We start from the raw sequence: 19,530 nt of genomic DNA on the forward strand, positions 1-19,530 counted from the left end.
ATTTTCTGTATAAAAATGAATAATGAATTGAAAACTGAGGCAGATGAATTAAGTAGAAGGTTGTTTTTTTAAGTTGCAGGGAGAAATCTCAATCTAGTAAGCTTCAAGTACATGCATACGCCTCCTGTTTACTGTGGAGGAAAAACTAGTGATGTTTATTTGAAAGTAATAGTCCCCTGACTTAAAAATTCAAAACCCAAAATATTTCAAGGACAGCTATTTTCCATGATGCTAAATCATCCTGCTTTTTGATTATCTAGAAGCCTTACAGAATAATTTTGATTGACAAATAGTTGACTCGAATTTCTACGGTGTGGACAAAATATCTGTGTCAGGGGTCCTCAATCTTGTTGAGCCTGTGAACACCTTTGGATTCTGACATGACATAATGGCTGCCATGGGAATTGGAGTCAACCACAAAATGTGAGGAAGTGAGGTAATTAAACAACTGTTCAACAGGTCATAGTAATAGGTCAGCCAGTGCCATAGCAATGTTGAGGATGCCTGATCTATTCAGTTCTGCTTGAAGCAAGAGAAAGGCAGCGAAAAATATTTAAAATCCTTCCGGCCTGATAAAATACATTTTAAAATAGTGCCAGTTCAATACCTAAGACAAAAGGCTCTAACATACCTGCTGTGAAAACCCACAGAAGAACTGGTATAAAAACTGAGGAAAAATGAAACAGACGTTCTGAAAGACATAATGAGTAGATGTGACATATCATTATTACATGATAAAACTGAAGTGGTAGCTACATGTAATCAAGAGTATGCTAAAGTTCAACTGAACATAATATTTAGATTTCAGTTAGAAGGCTAAAATTCAGTACTATATAGAATTATCATGGTTGTATGGACATTGTATCAATGAAAATAAGTGCATACATTTCTCTCATGCACAGACAAAGGAGATTAAGATGGAGGTACTGGGATCATGCATGGTAGAAGATGAAATCTGGGAAGAAGAATGAACAGTTCAAGAGATGTAAAAGGTTGGGAGATCCTAGAATAGTCATCAAAAAGACAGTTACAACACAAACGTTTAAAAAGTGGGCTCTAAAGTTGATGAACTTGAATTTTTTGGCACCTTAATTTTCTGTATTCAGGAAAATGAATAAAATTTCAGATAGCATTTGTTGAACCTGAATGGTTTTCTCAGTCCTAGCTCATGTATTTTTATTTTGTTGAACTTTTAATTTTTTGTGCTTTTAACTTGTTTTGTTAGTTGTATTAAACCTAAGAAGTTACAGCAGTGTATAAATATTTTAAATAAAAACAAACTACTATATCGAACTGATGAAATTACTCAATCAAAAATGGTTTTGCTGATGATAACTGCGGCATCAAAATAAGCAGTTCTCAACATGGTAACAAAACACTGGATGTGCTGATCCAGTGTTATAAAATACCTGAGGTTGGAAATTTAAAATGCAGGTTTACAAGACTGTTACTGAAAGCAGAACACCCATGAAAGTTTATCACAAATATGATCTGTCCTTACAGCACAGACATCAAAACAAACAATCTGTCTTCCATTCAGCTTGGTCAACTATAATCGGAAGCTGATTCAAGTTGCGGCCGTCAAACTGCCTACTCCTCTATTCAGTGCATTACTGAATATTCTAAAAATATGTGGTGTGTGGACAGCAGGTTTTTCTGTGATCCAGTCCTAAGTTTGCTGTGCTAGCAAATCAATACGAAGGATGTAGAACACTATCAGAATATCAGGTCACAAATGCTGCAGGTATATAAACCAGCAAAATTTTTCAGGCTGGAGGAGGAGAGAGCTTTGGATTTCAAAGAGTAATTCCCCAAAACCACTATTACGAAGCAGACAAAAGGGAAGCTTCTAATATGACAACAGAACTTTAAAAAAAGGATGATGGAAAACTTGTAAGAGATTGTCTAGGCACTCTGAATGGGATCAAAGATTCTAATGTATTACCACACAGGAAATATTTCTCATTTCTGCCCTTTCTCACCCCACACACCTGCAGCCACTGTACCCATGAGAAACTGACTCTTTTTTTGCCATCAAGTCACAGCTGACTTATAGTGACCCCGTATGGTTTTCAAGGCAAGAGATGCTCAGAGGTGGTTTGTCATTGCCCGCCTTTGTGTCATGCCCCTGATAACTCCTTGAAGATCTCCTATGCAAGTACTTGCCAGGGTCGAGTTTGGGACTGTGTGACAGGTCCCAGGTCACCCAGCAAGTTTCCATGGCAGAGTTAGGATATGAACCAGGGTTTCCCATATCCTCTGACACGTGAAAAGTTACACCACACTGGCTCTCCACAAGAAATCGACTACGAGGGCTAAAGATACCCTCTCTGCACATCAGAGGTGCGCTTTGCTCACTCAGAACGATCTTTAGCTCTAAGCCCCTGTATTTAGCAAAAAGCTTCCTCGTTCTAAAATATTAGGTTACTACGAAAAATTATTTATGGAACTGCAGATTTCATATTAGTTGAGAAGACACTGTAGCACTTTCATCAACCACAAAGACAAAAAAGCTTACCTTATAAAAGAAGTATTGCACAAGTTCAGCTATCCTGACATAATAAAAATGCCCATGAACAAGTAACATTTTTTTCAAATGTTTAAATTTGGGTATTGCATAGTCACTATTTCTTGCAGCTTGACGGCCTTCTTTTCCAATAACACCTAGCAAAAAACAATTGGTAAATGTTGGTGAAACAACATGAAATGATTCAAACTAAATTGGTGATATCAGTGATCAGATTTCTGCCTAGTTTAACTAGATTACATGCTGTGTGTTTTGAATTAAAAACAAACTCTGGATTTATTTAAACTAAATCATAACTGATCTTCATAGATCAAGTCCTAGTTGTCTGTTGAATGAAAGCTGAGGTCGGCAACTTGATATGTACATATGTAGAGTTGTGCATATATCAAAACTTCAAGCTCAGTTTTCAACTAGTCTTAGTTAAAAATCACCCACCACTGTGAAAACTACCCACCATAAGCCCCTTCTGCACATGCAGAATAATGCACTTTCAATCCACTTCCAATGCACTTTGTAACTGTGTAGAATAGCACAATCCACTTGCAAACAATTGTGAAAGTGGATTGAAAGTGCATTACTCTGCATATGTGGAAGGGGCTATAGATCGCTCCTTCCTGCTATAGACCTGACTCCCCCACCAAGCTATTTCTGGGGTTCCCTGTCCAAGGAACACCATTTTGGGCTGCAGGAGTAGAGGAGCTGATGTTCTGCTTACAGAATTTCCTTTTGTCAGCAGAAATTTTTTCTAGAGCCAACCAACCATGCATTCGTACACATTTGGCCTCTTTTCATTGCTTTCTTCTCAAGCAGCTGGTTTATGAATTTGAGCTGTAGCTGCCATTTAATCCATTGGAGATGTATAAAAATATACAATGCGTTTCCTCTGCTTTTACCCAAATATTGAGAACTATTGGTTAATTTGTCACGAATGTGTCAGGGGGATGCCAGTTGTACTATCATCCACCTAGTTTGCTAAAGTAAGTAATCTAATCCCTGCCCAGCAGATGGAGTCTATCTACCTTTTCATCAAAAGTAAACAGACCCTTCTAATTATGAGAACACATCTGGCCAGTAATACAACATTGTTACTTTAAAATTAAGTTTGCCTTTCATATACTTGAGCCCCAATCTACTTACCAATGCCAACATGAGCTTCTAAGATCATACTGACATCATTTGCTCCATCACCAATTGCTAATGTGATGGGGTGCTCCTTTGACCATTTAATTAATTTTACAATCTGAAAGGAACAAAAATGCCAGTCTTATTTTTGAAACAATTTTTGCTCTTTATTTGCTTTTTATGTGTTATTTTGGTCAACATGCCATTTGCTAAGCAATGGGATCACGGGTCACCATGGCACCACCAACACCTTTTCTTGCACCTCCTCCAGGAGTCTGCAACCTGTGGCTCTCCAGATGTTCATGGACTACAATTCCCTCCTATGGGGGCTGCTGGCTGGGGCTCCTCTCTTGCATGGAGGTCACCTGGCTGGCTGGGGAAGAAGGGAGATCTCCTCTCTTCCTTATCCAGCCAGGCAGCCTCTGTGGAAACGAGGGGTGCCCCAGCCTGCTGCCAGTGGCGTATCTGCCTAGGGACAAGGGATACCCCTTATCCCCGGGCGCTGCTCTTCTGGTCACGTCCGAGGCACACAAAAAAAGCACACAAAAAACGATGAGGCAGCAGGACTTCCTGCTGCCTCCAAGCGCCCTCAACCCCACCATGGACTCCCCCATCCCTTCTTTCCCCCCCTTGCCAGCTGGGCTCCCAGCCAGCAGTCTGCAGTGTCTTCTGACCTCCCCTCCGGGCAGGCCAGAAGAGACTGCAGTCCCGGCCTGGGAGACTTTCTTTTATAAGCACTGAGGCTGGGAGTAGGGCTTGAGGAGCAGGAAGTCCCACCCTTCCTGCTCCCCAAGCCCCACCCCCTGGTCTCAGTGCTTATAAAAGAAGGTCTTCGAGGCCGGGACTGCAGTCTCTTCTGGCCTGCCCAGAGGGGAGGTCCGAAGAGACTGCAGGCTGCCGGCTGGGAGCCCAGCTGGCAGGGGGAGTCTGGGGGGTGGGAGGTGAGCACCCTAGACACCCATGTCCATGGTGACATGGGCAGGGTCGAGGGCAGTGGGGTGGAGCCTGGAGGCATCAGGGGGTGGAGCTGGGGGGGCAGAGCCTGGGGGGGCGTCCTGGAGACAATTTGTCTCCGGGCGCCATTTCCCCCTCATATGGGGGCTGCTGGCTGGGGCTCCTCTCTTGCACGGAGGTCGTCTGGATGTCTGGGGAAGAGGGGAGATCTCCCCTCTTCCTCATCCAGCCAGGCAGCCTCCATGGAAACAAGGGGTGCCCCAGCCTGAAAACCTCGCATGGGGTTCCTCCGAGGTCTGTGCTGGCTGCGGCCCACAGCTGGTCTCTTCCCTGTCGCTCTAAATTTCTTAAAGGGGCAATTTCCCAAAGATTGCTTAAAGGGGAAACTTTGCCCTTTAAGCAGTCTTTGGGGAATTGCCCTTTTAAGAAATTCATAGACAGAGGCTCAGACTGACTGCCTGAATGGCAACCTGGAGCCAGCCTGAGCATCCGGGAATGAGGGGGATGAGTGGGGCTGGCGGCCGCAGCGGTGGAGGCAGGTGGGTTTGAGGCTCGGGAGCTGCGGGTTCCCGACCTATCATCTACACTGTGTTACTGAAGTTAAGGTGTGGCAATCATTTTGTGAATGGCTCCACTTTCAGTGGCACCCATTTTGTGTCAGTTGTTTTGTTGCAGCACCCACTGTGCCATGTCAGCAATCCAAATGTGCCCACAGGTGGAAGAAGGTTGAGGATCTCTGTATTAGATCATGCAACAACACCAGTATGTGTATGAGCGTGTGTATGAAGTCAGTCTGAATACCGCAGAATATTCTGTTCTCAAGACAGAGTTGAAAGATAGGTAAGCAAAAGATATATTTGGGTCTGCTCACAAACTACTTGCCAGAGAGAATTTTCTTCTCAGACTTTCTCTCAGTTCTTGCTGTGACACAGAAAACATTAAGTAAATCTATTAGTACTAAGTTATTTTCATAATTTCTCAGCAGTAAATTTTTGAGAGGGCCTGGTTAATTCAACTGATGCAGTAATGTGTGATTCATTTAATATTTTTTCAGATGGGGGGAAAGGTCATACTAGAGAGACATTTCTCCCAAGAAAATAATGAACCAGTAAGACCAAAGGTTGATTTTGTTATCTACTCTCCCTTTTACCTTTTCTTTATTTTTATTCACAATATAAGTTGATTATAAATCCCTAATAAGTCAGGAAAAAAATTAAATGAATTTTTACCATATACCTAGTCTTCTTTTTTCTTTTTAAACAATACAAGTTTCTGTGTGAAGGTATTGTTCAGACTCACAATAAAGTATCAACTGAAAATGCAGAAATTTTCTTTAACAGAAATATGCTCATTTTTCAGTACTGCATCAATCCTAGCATTAGCTTGAAATATGCATAAATCGGTGGCACAGCACGATACCATTTTAATATGCCACCAACTAATTGCTTTCTAATGGATATTCTTTCTACTGTGTTTTTAATTTTCTCTTCCATTATCAATCATGGGAATGTGACTGTTTTAAACTTTTCAGAATTACATGTTATATAATAATTTTTAATATTTGTACAAATATACATTTATCAGATAATTAAAGAAATGAAACACAAACCTGTGCTTTTTGCAAAGGAGCCATTCGGCAGCATAAAACTGCACTGCAGTTCCTACATATTTCAAGGAAGATCTCTCTGTAGTTACCAGAGCTCCCATCTTCCCGTGGCTTCATTATTAATGATAATGCCGCTCCATCAATAATTAAACCATAATCTTGCATTTCAGCTGAAAGCCTGCCAAGTGACAAAAACATGCACAAAATGAAACTTTGTTTTGCAATTTAACCAATTCCATTTTTACATAGCCACTTTTAAAAGTACATGAAATTGAGAGAGTAATCAGATACTTAAAATAACAAAATAGTTACAGAAAGTAACTCAACAAGAATGACTTATTTCTGCCTCCCACCACTTCAGTAGATACCAGAGACGTGGCTACCAGGGGGCCAGGGGGTGCGAGTTGCACCAGGCACACGCCTGAGGGCGCAAAAATTCAGGTTCGTTTGTGGGTTTTTTGTATTTTTAGTGCTTTTTCAGTTTTTGGCCTGCAGGGGGTGCAGTTTTTAGACTAGCAGCACCAAAATTTCAGGGAATTTTCGGGAGACTCTCCTGATGATACCACCCAGGTTTTGTGAGGTTTGGTTTAGGGGGTCCAAAGTTATGGACTCCCAAAGGGGGTGCCCCATCCCCCATTGTTTCCAATAGGAGCTAATAGGAGATCAGGGCTATACCTTTGAGGGTTCATTACTTTGGACCCTCTGAACCAAATTTCACCAAACCTGGGTGGCATCATAAGGAGAATCTCCTAAAGATACCGTGAAGTTTTGGTGCTGCTAGCTGAAGAACTGCACCCCTGATAGCAGGCAGCCCCAAATTCCCCCAGATTCTCCTTTTAAATTCACCCCCTTCAGCATGGATTTAAAGGGAGAATCTGAAGTCCCCAGTTTAACATTGAAAGTGATACTGTTTCAGGATGGGGGAGAATCCACCCCAAAACAGCATCACTTTCAATGTTGTTTAAACTGGGGACCCCAGATTCTCCCTTTAAGGTGGATTTAAAAGGAGAATCTGGGGTTCCTAGTTTAAACACCATTGAAAATGATGCTGTTTGGGGGTGGATTCCAGCATCACTTTCAATGTTATTTAAACTAAGGAGCCCAGATTCTCCCTTTAAGGTGGGCACCACAGATCAAGTGGTGACCCTCCGGAGCCAGAGCCTATGCCAGCATGCTGACTCAACCCCTTCTGGTCTGCCCAGCAGTAGACCTGGACCCCTTCCTGCCTGCCCAAGGGGTAGACCTGGGCCCCTTCCTGCCTGCCCAGTGGTAGACCTGGGCACTCCTCCATGAGATCGGCAGACAACTTGATTTCTCTCCCCCCTTCACTGTATTTAGGGAAAATGGAGTGAGTGGTGGGGGCGAAAACTCAGATTATGCCCCGGGCTCCATTTTCTCTAGATATACCTCTGTTCCACCCTCCTGGGGTCTGTGTAGGCAGGCTTCTGCCCTCCCCAGGCCCTGGGGAGAGCAGGAGCCAGCAGCAGGGATGCGTAGGAGATGGGGTTACATAATGTGTGGGGGCAGGGCTACACGACCCCACTGGGGTGTGGGGGGCACAGCACCGCGGAGGGTTGGGGCGGAAAACAAAGAGAGCACACCAGGCGCAGTATGGCCCAGCTATGCCCACGGCCACCCACTCGGAGTGTGGGGGTGCAAAACTCAGATTTTGCATCGGGCTCCATTTTCCCCAGCTATGCCTCTGGTAGATACCATTCCTCAATTTGGGGGGTTATCTCTGAAAGGCCAAACATCTGTCAATTTTCACTTATCTCACATGTTCTAAAGCATTTTTTTAATCTTTGAAAATAAATCATATATGACAGAGGTCACGGGGGTCATGGAACAGGCAAAAGGCAAAGCAAAGAAGCCAGAAGTGAACAACTATAGCTACCTACGAGTGATCTGGTGGCCAGATATTTCTGAGAAAGACACAGGGAAAGAATGGGATTTTGAACTTCTTGATAATAGCAACTTGTTAGCATGACTGCCATTCTGAATTCTGTGCAATGCGTGTCCACAGAACAGTATAACAAATCAAATCCAAAAGTGAAGATAGGCAACTGCATGCAGTATCCTTGGCGAGGAGATTTAGGATTTCATCTATGCCAAATCCAGGTGAGCTATCAGAACTGGGAAGCAGACTAGATTCCATGGGCTAGAAAATCATGCAAAGGTTATATAATATATAGTGCATTACATAGAATGCCAATTATTCTAGATTTTAACAGTTTTTTTTTTAAAAAATTATTGGTTGAATTCAAGCTCTCACAAATGGAGGAAGTTTGCAGGAGCAGGTCTTTCCTGCCTTCCCCCTTCCTTTCTTAATAAGCCATTACTGACAGAATGTTCAACACTTTAGACCACAGTGGAATTATCTGGAGGTATGCCTGATGTTAACTACAACGATCACTCAAAATGAACAAATAGAAGTACTAAAAAGGAGAAATATGGAAATGTAAAAAGCTATTTGGGAAAACAAAGAGGAAGCTCACAAAAACACACTCACACACAAATGCATGCTGACAGTACCAGTCAATAATAATAACATTTGATAGAGAATATAATGCCCTAATAAAATTTCAGACATTCAGCTCAGAGCTATAACTTCCAGCTACATAACCTGAACAAATCAATTGATTTATTTACTTGTTTTATCAATGAACCAATGCCAAAAAGTCATCAAAATTTACATGTGAGTTGGAACTTATACTTTCTACATACCCTGAGAAACTATCTCTTGTTAAGCTGCCACTGTGCCTTAGGACAGTTTTGCTTAACTCAAACAATACATCGTGCAAACTCTGCTCTTCTATTTTCTTTGTGGTCAGCTCGAGTATTTGGGTGCTTCTTCTGAACAGTTTACAGGCGTAGCATGTTGCAGCAGCTGTCTCCATTTTGTCTCCTGTCAAAACCCACACCTTCATGCCAGCTTTTTGTAGGGCTTCAATGGTATCAGCCGCTTTCTCCTGTAGACTGAGAGATACCAGTTGGAAACATTTATTGGCAGATGTGAAATGAAAAATGTAGGAGACTTATTAAAATGTTATGCTATGCTGAAAAATTGTGAAAACCTTCATCTGTAAACTGGATTCACTAACATTAAATTATATAACCAGGATTCAGGTTGGACAAATAACACCTCCCCGCCAAAGCTGTTTCAGAATAGGAAAACAGTCAAGGGTGTGACACTGAGGAGCCCCGTTCCCCGAGATCCAAAGTCAAAGTAACTCTAGATGTGGGTTTGCTTTTAGACCCTCAGGTGTTCTTTCAGCAAAAGATTAGTCAGTGCTGTTCTGGAAACAACTGATCCAACTAGAGTCTTGTAAGCTTTGAAACCCATTAGACTTGACTACCATAAATTAATTAAGATCTGACAGTATTCCAGGTGCCATCAATAAGGCTTTCCTTATGACAGTATTTACACCACAGAGCTCCTCCCAAAGTGAAATCCGCCACGATCACTTTGTTGAGACTACTGAGTGATTATATATATAATCCATATATATATATGGATTAAATCCTGACTGCTATTACCTGTAATGTTAGTTTTAAATCTATTTTTATAAGACATATTATATTACTGTACTTGTCAGTAAGCTGTTTTTTTTTGACAAGACAAAAATCACTTTCTTCAGGGCCAGAAAAGCAGCACATAAATTTAAATATAGGAAAACAAAAACAGCTTCAGCCACTACATGATCAGCTGTTTTGAAAAGCCTTTTTTTTTTCAAGTGAAGAGGTTCCTGGGGAGTTTATAAAATAATAAACTTATAATGTGGTAAACGGTCAATGGGACTGGTCCCATGATGAAATTTAAGGCATCATTATACAGCACTGAATGTAATAAAAGTAGTATACTAACCGATCTTCCACTGCTGTGGCACCAAGTAGGGTGAGACTTGTTTCTATCTCCTCATAAGCTTCTGCAAGTTTCTTTTCCCGGTCACTCAGAGACAGCTTTGCCTCCTGCAGATATTTCTGCACCTTCTCGTATTCTTCATAGGTGAACTTCTTATAAGCAACACACAATGTCCGCAGACCCTCCTGAAGGAAATGGTTTTGAGAACAGGAACATTGTTTTAAAAGCACAGTAACGTTACTGAACTTTTTTCAAAGATACTTGAAGAGCCAGTATGTCTTAGTCAGGCTGATTCAGACCTAGGCTCAAATTTCCACTCTGCCATGACCTGCTGGTTTGTTATTTCAGTGTACACTTTAATGCAGTTCTTCAATAGAATGGCATTTCTGTTCATGGAAGACACAGACTTTCCCTGCCCACTGCAGATTCCTTGTCTACCCCCCTCCCCGTAATGTTCTTCAGCTAGTGAGCTGTCCTAGGTACTGGTATGCAGCTAACAAATGGCACCATGACACTCCATTTGGTCTCCCAACCAAAATCATCCTTTAAAGAAAAACAGGTGAGACTACAACTACTCACAATAAAATGATTTCTGCTTTTGAAAAAAAGTTTTAAAGGAAGTCATAATTGAAGGGAGTTACAATAGTCTACTGTGCAAAAGCTACTTCTGACATGTTCGTAATACTAAGTACAAGGATTCCCTTTACAGGTGTGTGATGGAAGGAACTGAAATCAACACAGTGGCTGTTCCTGACTTGCACACTCCCTTCAAAGGTACGTATACAGTATCAGTTTTTGTAGTTTTGGCCTTAAGTGGAAAATATATAATTAATGTTTGCTGAACATTGGATCTTACCACAGCGTTTCGTTCAACTCTTGATCGAATCTGTTCTATTTTGCCTTCTGTAACTCTAGGAAATATAGAAGAATCTGCTCCTTTACAAAATAGTAATATTTCGCCTGAAAATATAAACAAGAACATTTAGATACAGGGCAAACTTTAATACATTATCCACTGCCTAATGCAGAAATTCCTCCCATATCTTAAAAGTAGCTTTTACTTTAAGTGCTTTTCAGAAAGCAGCGCATAGGGTTAACCCTAACTTCTATAAGCAACGGAATTTCACAGAAGGGATGTCACTATTTTTCTTCTCTTTCCTAAGACCGTTGTGCCACCTGAACTATTCCTGAAGGTCAGAGCCTCTTGGAAACAACAAAATGGAATGCTGTAATGAGAATGGGGGAATTGATGAAAACTGGTGCAGAAGAATTTATGGGCATAAGAAAATCCAGCGATTCTCCCAATTTAACTGCAGCCACCTATGCCACATGCTACAATATTCCCGAGGGTCCCATATTTTCCAGGATCAGCTAGGGGATGGAAGGCAGGCAACTAAAATCCCTTCTTCAAACTTGCCTCCATTTACAGAACTATGGATTGAACCCATAATATTTAAGACATCAAAAGAAAAATCAGAGATAGCAAGAGTCTGAGATTCAGATCTGCATCTTTTATTATCTGAAATTCAGAATTACATTCTCTTGAATTCTGAAATTCAACTTGAATTAAAGTTGAATTTAAGAATTAAAGATAAATTAAAGGTGATTCTCAATAATAAAGAGAATTTAATTCCAGATTGCAGATAAAGATACGGATTTGAATCTGAATTTCAGATAGGATAACAGATACGGGAAAATTCTGAATTTCAGAATTAAAGAGAACAATCCAAAAGGCCTTTAAAAAACTACCTTTTGCTGATTTAACAATTACGCTCATCCGTCTCCTCACTGAATCAAAACTAAGGACCTCCAACAATTCAAACCTGAAAGAGAAAAAACAAACAAAAAAGTTTAATGCACATAACATTCTGTTCAATGTATACTTGAATCTACCCTCAGACAATCTGTGAGAAGTAAAATTTGCTCTCATTCAAACTTTAAAATCCAAACCTTGCAAAATTCTAGATTATCAGAGCATCAAACTATATAACCAAAGTATTTTTAAATGAAAAATATAGACATCAAAGATTAAAAACTGGTTTTTGTTGAGGTGTGCTTTGAGTATAGTCCAACATCATAATGAAACCTTTACTCACTTTTCAATGTCATTTTCTCTATTTAAGACCTCCATAAAATTGTCCTTCAGTCTTAAATATGTGTAGCCAAGTCTGAAAATTGATTGACAGATGCATATCAGAGGTTATAACAGCTAATGCATGCAACATACAGAACTGTATAATCAATTGTGCATGACAGAAACAACTTTTTAGTTCATTTAAAGTGTATAAAAACCATATACTCAGGCTGTTTCATGATATTGTCTTCTGCCTCAGAGTTTTGGGAATAACCATTCCATATAAGCTTTCTCACTCAGTTTCACTCCATAAATATCTTTCTTCTTATTACACTTTTACACAACATATATATATTACTTCCTCCCCAACAAAATGAATACATTCTCAACTAGGCACACCGATAGAACCAACACTCAAATCTCTTCACCATCTGTTCAGGAATTAAGGTCTCCTTCCAATAAAAGATACAGGAAAATTCATTCATGTTCTTTCTAAATAGAATCAAATCTACCTGGTCCAGACGGAGTCAAGCACAGTCAAAATGTCAGATTGCTCCTGATTGCTCTGTATTTTAATAGTAGTATTTGATCCATCTAAAAAGTAGGAGTATTTACACAATTCTATTATGGTGGTTTTCTCTGTCAGAATCCCAGTTCTCCACCACAGGACAGCTCGTCAACTCAAACCCTATCTAGGAAAGATCCAATAAGCAAATGGGGTTCCCTTTCTCATTAGGGTAATAGGTTTTATTTATAAATCTCACTGGTGTACACATCTGAAACCAGAGGTTCAGGAACCTGGGATAAGCACACCTGTGTGCTGCAAAGCAGAACCAAAAATAGGTTATGAAAACATAACAAATATTTTCCAATACAAATATGCACTCTTCCACATCTAAAACAGACTATGGCAGAATAATGCACTTTCAATCCACTTTCAAAGCACTTTGAAGCGAGATTTTACTGTATGAAATAACAAAATCTACTTGTAAACAATTGTGAAAGTGGATTGAAAATGCATTATACTGCATGTGTGAAAGGGGCCTTTGTCTCCACAAAAATACTTCTCAAATAACCTCAGCCTTCCAACCTCTCCCATCTTCTCTTTGTTTCCCTTCAGTTTCCCCCTGGAATCAGGAATATCTTCAAAAGCATACTTCCAGCAGCTTTTCTTAGATATACATTATAAGATGAAACGAGACTCTGCTTTGACACAGGTAGGGACAGTAAGATATCAGTATGACACATACCTCTGAATCCCTTCAACTAAAGCGACTTCATCAGGGGATGAAGAGATGTACACTGAAGACCTTCCTGACAGATGAGCTTTCTTTAATCCGTCCACATTGTCATCCTCCTTCACTTGAACGGTATGACACAGACATAGTGCCCGGAAAAAGAGCTCTTCCCTCTCCTAATAAATTAAAAAGGAACACTGCTGGTACAAAGGTTCAGTTCAAAGAATCAACATTAAATATTTTCTAAGTGAAACAAACGTTGCTTCTACGATGGAGAGGAAGATAATTAACTGTAACAGACTAACTTGCATTTTGAAAGGGAGCCCAATACAATTTTGAAACCTTCAAAACTTATTAGATATATCTGGAGAATTTTTTTGGAATGACAATTTATTTTTTATCTATGGCTTCTTATTTTATATTCTGTATCAGGACACAGTTTCAGTCAGATTTCATCATAGTTCAGCTCTAAAACACAGCTTTAAAACCAGAGCTCAGATGTGAAGACATTAAATAACAAAAAAAATTGCTCCAACCATAGGTTAACAAACGAGAGTGAGCCTTTTCTAGCTGGGAGGGCTTTTGCACCAAACTTATCATTTTGCAACAGACTTATCATTTTTTTTAAAAAAATCACCATTTTTATTAGCTCATGGACTGGTTCTAATTGTTGTACTAAGGACTCACAACTTGTAAAAACAGATTGGTTACTTCTTAAAAGTCTCGATCCAAACAGCCAGACTCAGAGTGTTTAATATTGGTAATTCCTGTCTCTTTAATTCAGTGCTTATAGGCACACCTGGTAACGATATATTATTAATTAAGAACCCCATCCAAAGGGGGGGGCTGAATCTGCTCATGGGAGTGGCGGGGCAGCCATGGCAGATTCACCCTCTCTGGGGCACTTACTCTGGCAGAAGTGTGAAACTGTTGCCCTCCCCACAGTACAGAATGCTGTGTCCGCATCCCCGCAACCCTGCTGGAGCAGGGGAGGCAGTCTGGGGGTGTGGCCGGGGTGGACATTGGAAATTGTGACTTTTTTGACCCAATAGAGGCTTCTTGGTAGTGGAGAGGCTGTTTTGTTTTGCAAGACTCCACGTGCCACTGGGAAGCCTCTATGGGAGTGGCAGGGTGGCACGGTTGCACTGCTGCTGCCACCTGCCTTGCCACTTGGATGGGGCTTTAAGTATGTGAATTGTATGGCAGTCACTTTGATAGTATTCCCTAATAGAACAATTTAAGGGTGTTGTGAATGGAGTTGGAAAAACAGAGCTAGCAATATCCAAGTTCCTATTTTCTGATGGCTCAATGAATGCTTGCTATAAGACAGCAAACATAGATGTGAACTTGACAGAGAATGTATTATGGCCACACATATCCAGCTTAATACCTTTTTCACTCAGCACAAGTTTGAAGTTCACTTCTTGATTTTCTTTCACGGCACTGCCTCTTTTCCTGTTTGTTTTGCATCTTTGCTAACCCCCCTGGGTCTATCTTGGGAACCACAATGGAGTTGAAGCTAATGAGTCACTAACACTAATAGTGCTTGATGTGGACTTCAGGGTGCTTGAAAAAAAATTAGGAACTCATCTTAAACACCTTATTTGAATGATGCCTTAGTGACACAAAGTCTGGGGAGATTTTTTTGCTCCAGAAAAAGAAAATAAAAGTTAAAGGCATGAGACTTTAGGACCACAGCTCCAAAGATTAAAATTAATCCCAAAAAGGATTAAAGTAAGATTAGTATCATTTGCAGTTCTCTTTTTTGAAATATTTTTCTAGTTTTTTAATAATATGATACATACAACTGATATTCAGTTAAGGATATGCAGATACAATCAGGTGCTTTAGGAATGGCTGACATTTCATTATCATTCTGCACCTCTAATAAGGGGAACAAATTGGCAGATACTTTCAAACCCTTGTTGCAGTGGGACAAGACAAGCTCTACCTGTTGAAATTCCTTTCTCTACCAGCTATTAAAAAAGCATGCTTTTATTTCAAAACTGGGCCTTTCTTATGAACCTGTTTATTAATCTTGTTCAGGAAGCTCAGCAGCATGGGCAGATCCTTCTGTGAGAGCAGACAGAGGGACTGTTTCATGTTGGAGACAGCTCTGTGCACACCTTTCATTGTGCACACAGAGCCATCCAAAGACAGAAAGCGAACAAAGAACTCTTTGCTCTCGTGCAGTAGCAGAAAAAGGCATGTGATGCCACAACAGAATTTGCCGGGCTTAGTGCAAAATACAGAAGCGATCCCTTCCCCCAGCCTGATCTGCCAGCCGCATGCTGCTCTGAGCTCCCAAAATAGAAATGTAAGCACGAAAAGGAAGAACTATCATGTATGTACAAGCACATAAAAATATGAACAAAAAGGTCAGAATTTCCAAGCTTGTTGGTTGTTTCACAGCTACAACTATTCCACAAACTGGCATTTTTGGTTTTGTTTTGCTTTTTTTAAAACAACAACAACAACAACACCCAAAAGCTTACAGAAACTCTGGGGCTGCTAGATCCTCATATAACCCCCTCCAAGTTCCCAAGTTCTCTGGACCTCACAGCCAACAAACAAGTCTAAATGTGAGTTCCATCCTGATATGCCATCTGTTAGATCACTGGAAACAACACAGGAAAAATAATGACTTCTATCAGAAGCTACAAGGAGAATGGGTGACGACAGCATAAGCTTTGGCATATTAAGTTTTATATCATTAATCCACTTGTTTTCAAGAGCTGGTTTAGAGACCAGACTGTAAGCTACATTAGAAGTAACAGTTCTGACATAATCAGGAAACAGGAATATCCTTAATACAAGTATGGACATAGTTCCTACTCTGAAAGCCGCTTTGTTTAAGTAAAACTTCACAATCCTATGGGTTAAATAATTCTACCACCATGAATATTATTCAGTCAGCATTTGATTTAAGAAGATAAGGCTTCCTACTTTGCTGCTTCCTCCTGGGGAAGAATCAATCATATCAATCCCAGCACAATCATTGAGGATCTGGCCGTTACAGATTACGTGAGGAACGTAAACATGCCCCTCGATACAGCATTCAATGAACTCCATATTGTTCTCGGTCAATGTTCCTGTTTTATCTGTGAAGACGTATTCAACCTGAGGAACAACGTACAGAACAACAAATGACTGAAATAACAGTAATAGATTTTGAGAATATATCTGTAAGACTTAGGGCTAAGCTAAATGTGACCCTGGCTATTTTAAAATGTTGCAAGGACGCTACCCTGATCTGGCCTACAGCACAGCTCCTGTCACCCCCCCTCCCCATGTAATGTCTCTTTAAGTGCCAAAACAGCCATATGAGAGGCCTCAGTTACAAGGACGCGGCCATTTTTAGTTTGGTTCTTATTTCCTGGCTTGAAAAGAACACAATGATTTTCAAACTCTTTTAAGTAATGTATTGTCGAAGGCTTTCACGGCCGGATTCAACTGGTTGTGGTGGGTTTTCCGGGCTGTGTGGCCGTGATCTGGTGGATCTTGTTCCTAACACTTCGCCGGCGAAACATTAGGAACAAGATCCACCAGATCACGGCCACACAGCCCGGAAAACCCACCACAACCAGTCTTTTAAGTAAACTTATGGTACTTTTGGGGGCTAACTTGTAAAGTAACTCCTTGCTGCTTTACACCTCCCCAACGTAACACACAAAAATTTCCTACCAGTTGATAAGTGAAAACGTTTATATTTTAATAGCCAGTTTCTAAGGTTGTATGATAACATCCTCCTAATAATTACCTGCCCTAACTCTTCATTGAGGTCAGACGTATTCACAAGAGGTCCTTCGCCTGTTTCCTCATCAAACATTTCTTCATCCCAAGTGAGAAAGTAAGAACCAAAAAACTTCTGCATTTCCACTGTGACATACATTGATACAGGAATGATGTAGTTGAAAAGAACCATGAAGGCAAGAAAATCTGTAAATGCTGTAATAAACTGACAGGGGCAGGGGGCGACAAAAATTGATTATGTTACAACATAAATGATATTTTAGACATTTATAACTGTCAAATGGACCCAACTAAGAATTATGTAGTTTTTTCATGTCCCAACATAAAATCCCTCTGCTTTTATTATTATCACATTTGGCTGTCACAGCTCAATATGCAATATGAATCTTCAAGTTCATGTTAACAATTACTATATTATGCCTTATCTCAGAAAGCAGCTTCTAATGTAGAGCCTTCTAGTGGAAGAAAATTAACCCACCTCTATCAGATCAGTATAAAGCATCTGAAACATTTCATTAAGTTCTTAGAGAAGAGCCAGAATCATTTCACGAATGGATACATTTTGTTGAAAAATGGGCAAAGTTTGTGATGTAATGGAACAGTCAGTACCAAGATAGTTTTTGTTTTAAGCTTGGACCCCTTGGTTTGAAATAATATAAAGGAAGTTTATGGTAACACTTTGGTATATAAACCTTATTTGTAATGATTTCAGGACCTAGGGTTGTGGTTCATTGGTCTCCTTTTTTCTTTATTAAGATATTATTTAACTTAATATTTTAGTTGTGTATAAGTACATTATTCTATTTTATTGCGCACTAGTAATGATATTAATAAATAGAAATACCTATACTTTTTTTTGGTTTTTAAATCTTGTAATCTTGTTTTTAAATCCTGTAATCTTGGTGGAAAAAGTAGGACTATAAAGCCCAATACCACCCCAGTCTAGGACAGGAGACACAGATACAGAAAATGATGCTGCATGTAGATTCTCTTGCTGGATGAGAACCTCATGCAAACTGGATGAGAGTGTGTAACCCAAAGTTGTGTGGGAAAGAAAGATGAGGAAAGAAAGACCATCTCCTCTCTTGAACACCCTGCCAGGTAATGCTCACTGACATGCATTAAAACAAGTTATTCTTCATACCACGTTTCTTTTTCTTTCCACTTCTGTTTTCTGGTTATACCACGGCTCATCACGAAACGGTTCACTTTGCCAAACATACTTCAGAACGGTATTTATTAGCGATTTACTGATCAGAATACAGAGGTATACAATAAGAAATACATTCATGGATCTGAAACACATCAGAGAAAGTTTCACGGTTAGCAAAATCACACAGTTTTTTTGGCATTGTGCTTCTCACAGCCAGAGATTTTTCTCAAAGCAAATGCAATAAAATACCTTTTGGAGAGAACCATTAACAATATTAACGGGGAAGAGGAGAAAGGATTAAAGTATATGTTATGTAACAGGTGGTCAGTACCAGTGATGAACAACGGTCAGCTTGCAAATTTGTGTTCAACAGATGGACAAATGCAAAGCACTGTTCCCCAAAGTGGCACTTGCCCCATATTTCAGCAAAGTAGGCAAATCCTTTGCCTGGTGAGACTCATGGTTGGCAGGTGGATTCTACCTTGAAGCTGCCTCTACTGAAGAAATGAGTAAGCTCAGAGCCCCCTGATATGCAGGCCTCATCCTACGGATCCAAGTAAATGTGGCTCTCCAATGACTGAAGGCAATCATGAATGTGGCTCTCTGAAAGCCACAGAATAAGTACTACTTAATATATCACTGGTTTAACCAGATAAAAATAAACTAATATTTCTGTGATGATGAGCTAAGCACTAGCTGTCCACTGTCTGTATACATGGTTCTGTCTCATGTATACATGCATTTTAAAAATGTGTGTTTATGTGTTAGTCATATCTAAGGTCAGTGAGGCTTGAGATTCTCCCATTTTATCCTTACAAAACCCATGTAAAATAGGTTGTACTAAGAAGTAAGAACTGCCTCAAGCACACCTGATGAGCAGAAATGTGATGGTAGGTTTTCCTGATTTGCAAAATATTTGTATTTTGATTTTTCCAGCAACACAACAGGGAAAGAGTAAACTGCAAACCGCTCTTTCAAAGCTGTGTCAAATACAACACCATGGTTTCTTCCTACAGGCTCACCCAGCGTTGGTGAAGCACGGGTGCCTTCTGGACTAGAAATGGGCTATTGTTTTGTTTCTCTTTAGAGAGCTGAAGGGAGTCTGGTAAGGAGACTAATGTCAGTAGTACACACTTTTCTTGCTTGCTTTAGATAAACAGAAGGACAAAAACAACCTGTGTGCACACCCACCATGGAAACTCTCTCTCGAACAAACTCTTTTAAAAAGTTTAATCTGTCTC

At 40.2% G+C, this 19,530-nt stretch overlaps 1 protein-coding gene across 7 annotated transcripts in view; it reads right to left on the reverse strand.

The window, feature by feature from the left end:
- The window catches only part of ATP11A (ATPase phospholipid transporting 11A), a 139,947-nt gene that overhangs the window by 24,486 nt on the left and 95,931 nt on the right, over positions 1-19,530 (reverse strand). For all 7 annotated transcript variants that reach the window (XM_048493166.1, XM_048493167.1, XM_048493165.1 and 4 more), the window contains 13 exons: positions 18,281-18,431; positions 17,144-17,341; positions 16,330-16,503; positions 13,396-13,559; positions 12,168-12,239; positions 11,821-11,894; positions 10,928-11,031; positions 10,075-10,256; positions 8,934-9,185; positions 6,213-6,387; positions 3,665-3,767; positions 2,519-2,664; positions 632-691 (listed from right to left, as the gene is read on the reverse strand). In XM_048493166.1, the coding sequence (XP_048349123.1) occupies positions 632-691; positions 2,519-2,664; positions 3,665-3,767; positions 6,213-6,387; positions 8,934-9,185; positions 10,075-10,256; positions 10,928-11,031; positions 11,821-11,894; positions 12,168-12,239; positions 13,396-13,559; positions 16,330-16,503; positions 17,144-17,341; positions 18,281-18,431 (1,855 nt within the window). The remainder of the gene's footprint in view (positions 1-631; positions 692-2,518; positions 2,665-3,664; positions 3,768-6,212; positions 6,388-8,933; positions 9,186-10,074; positions 10,257-10,927; positions 11,032-11,820; positions 11,895-12,167; positions 12,240-13,395; positions 13,560-16,329; positions 16,504-17,143; positions 17,342-18,280; positions 18,432-19,530) is intronic.

This window comes from Sphaerodactylus townsendi, linkage group LG04 (genome assembly GCF_021028975.2).
Source record: "Sphaerodactylus townsendi isolate TG3544 linkage group LG04, MPM_Stown_v2.3, whole genome shotgun sequence".
NCBI classification, from domain to species: Eukaryota; Metazoa; Chordata; class Lepidosauria; order Squamata; family Sphaerodactylidae; genus Sphaerodactylus; species Sphaerodactylus townsendi.